Below are 950 nucleotides of genomic sequence, written 5' to 3'. Positions count from 1 at the left end.
CACCGGCATCTTTTTCCTAACTTTCCTCTTCTTAAAATTATCGGTTTCTTTTTTACTTCAAACTCCAATCAATTCAAAAATATATAAATAAATAATATTAATTAATATATATATATATATACTAAACCATAAAATATACTAACGATAGAATAATATGTTTTCTGTTACAGATTGAAACACTAATCAAATCACTATTAGGGGAAGGAAAGAAAGTAGGGTGGGGGTCAGGGATTTTGGAAAATTCAAGAGCTAAAGTTGCGTGGTAAAACAAAACAAAAAAAAACAAAGAAAAAGATTTAGTTTTCCAAGTTGTGAGAGAATTGATTGATTTTGGTGAACGGGGGTTATGGTCTCAGGTGCGACGGCGGGGCGATGACGCTCTATCACCGTCCACCGTCATCACCAGGAGTCCCTCAGGACTCACCACCCAGCTTCCTAAACCTAAACCTAATCCCAGATCCAATCCCGATTCCAATAATCTTCAGAACAAGGATAACATCCTCCTATCGTCTATCCCGTCGATCGACAAGGACGACGACGAGGAGGACAACGACGAGGACAACGACGAGGACGAGGACGGGAACAAAGACTAAAAGGACTAATACCTCGAGAAAAATTATAAATATTCAAAGAAACGTCTGCGAGATATTGTTTAGGTGTTTTTTCACGAAAACAAGGTATGAGGGATCGTCCTCATCGTTATCGAGAACACGGACAGGCCATGCCACTCGAGGAAGTCCAAGGATTGTTACTTCCACCCTCGAGAACAGGTATCTTTCTTTTACACGGTTTTTTTTTATCTTATTTTTTTGTTTATTCAAAAATTGGACAATTGGAAAAAATGATTTGATGGAGGATAAATTGTTGATTAATTATTATTTCGTTTGGTTTCTTTTAGGTTTTATTTTCTTATTTTTTGATTTATTTAAAGATTGGACAATTGGAAAAAA

At 36.3% G+C, this 950-nt stretch overlaps 1 protein-coding gene across 3 annotated transcripts in view; it reads left to right on the top strand.

Annotated features, from left to right (window-relative positions):
- Nucleotides 1-950, top strand: part of LOC106789428 (potassium voltage-gated channel subfamily KQT member 1-like) — a 25,526-nt gene that overhangs the window by 16,689 nt on the left and 7,887 nt on the right. For all 3 annotated transcript variants that reach the window (XM_014753615.1, XM_014753614.1, XM_014753613.1), the window contains one exon: nucleotides 171-770. In XM_014753615.1, the coding sequence (XP_014609101.1) occupies nucleotides 680-770 (91 nt within the window). In that variant the 5' untranslated portion in view covers nucleotides 171-679. The remainder of the gene's footprint in view (nucleotides 1-170; nucleotides 771-950) is intronic.

Source organism: Polistes canadensis, unplaced genomic scaffold (genome assembly GCF_001313835.1).
Source record: "Polistes canadensis isolate GaletaPanama2010 unplaced genomic scaffold, ASM131383v1 scaffold_182, whole genome shotgun sequence".
NCBI classification, from domain to species: Eukaryota; Metazoa; Arthropoda; class Insecta; order Hymenoptera; family Vespidae; genus Polistes; species Polistes canadensis.
Note: the sequence above shows the minus strand (reverse complement) of the source record. Positions and strands in the feature narration are given on the sequence as shown.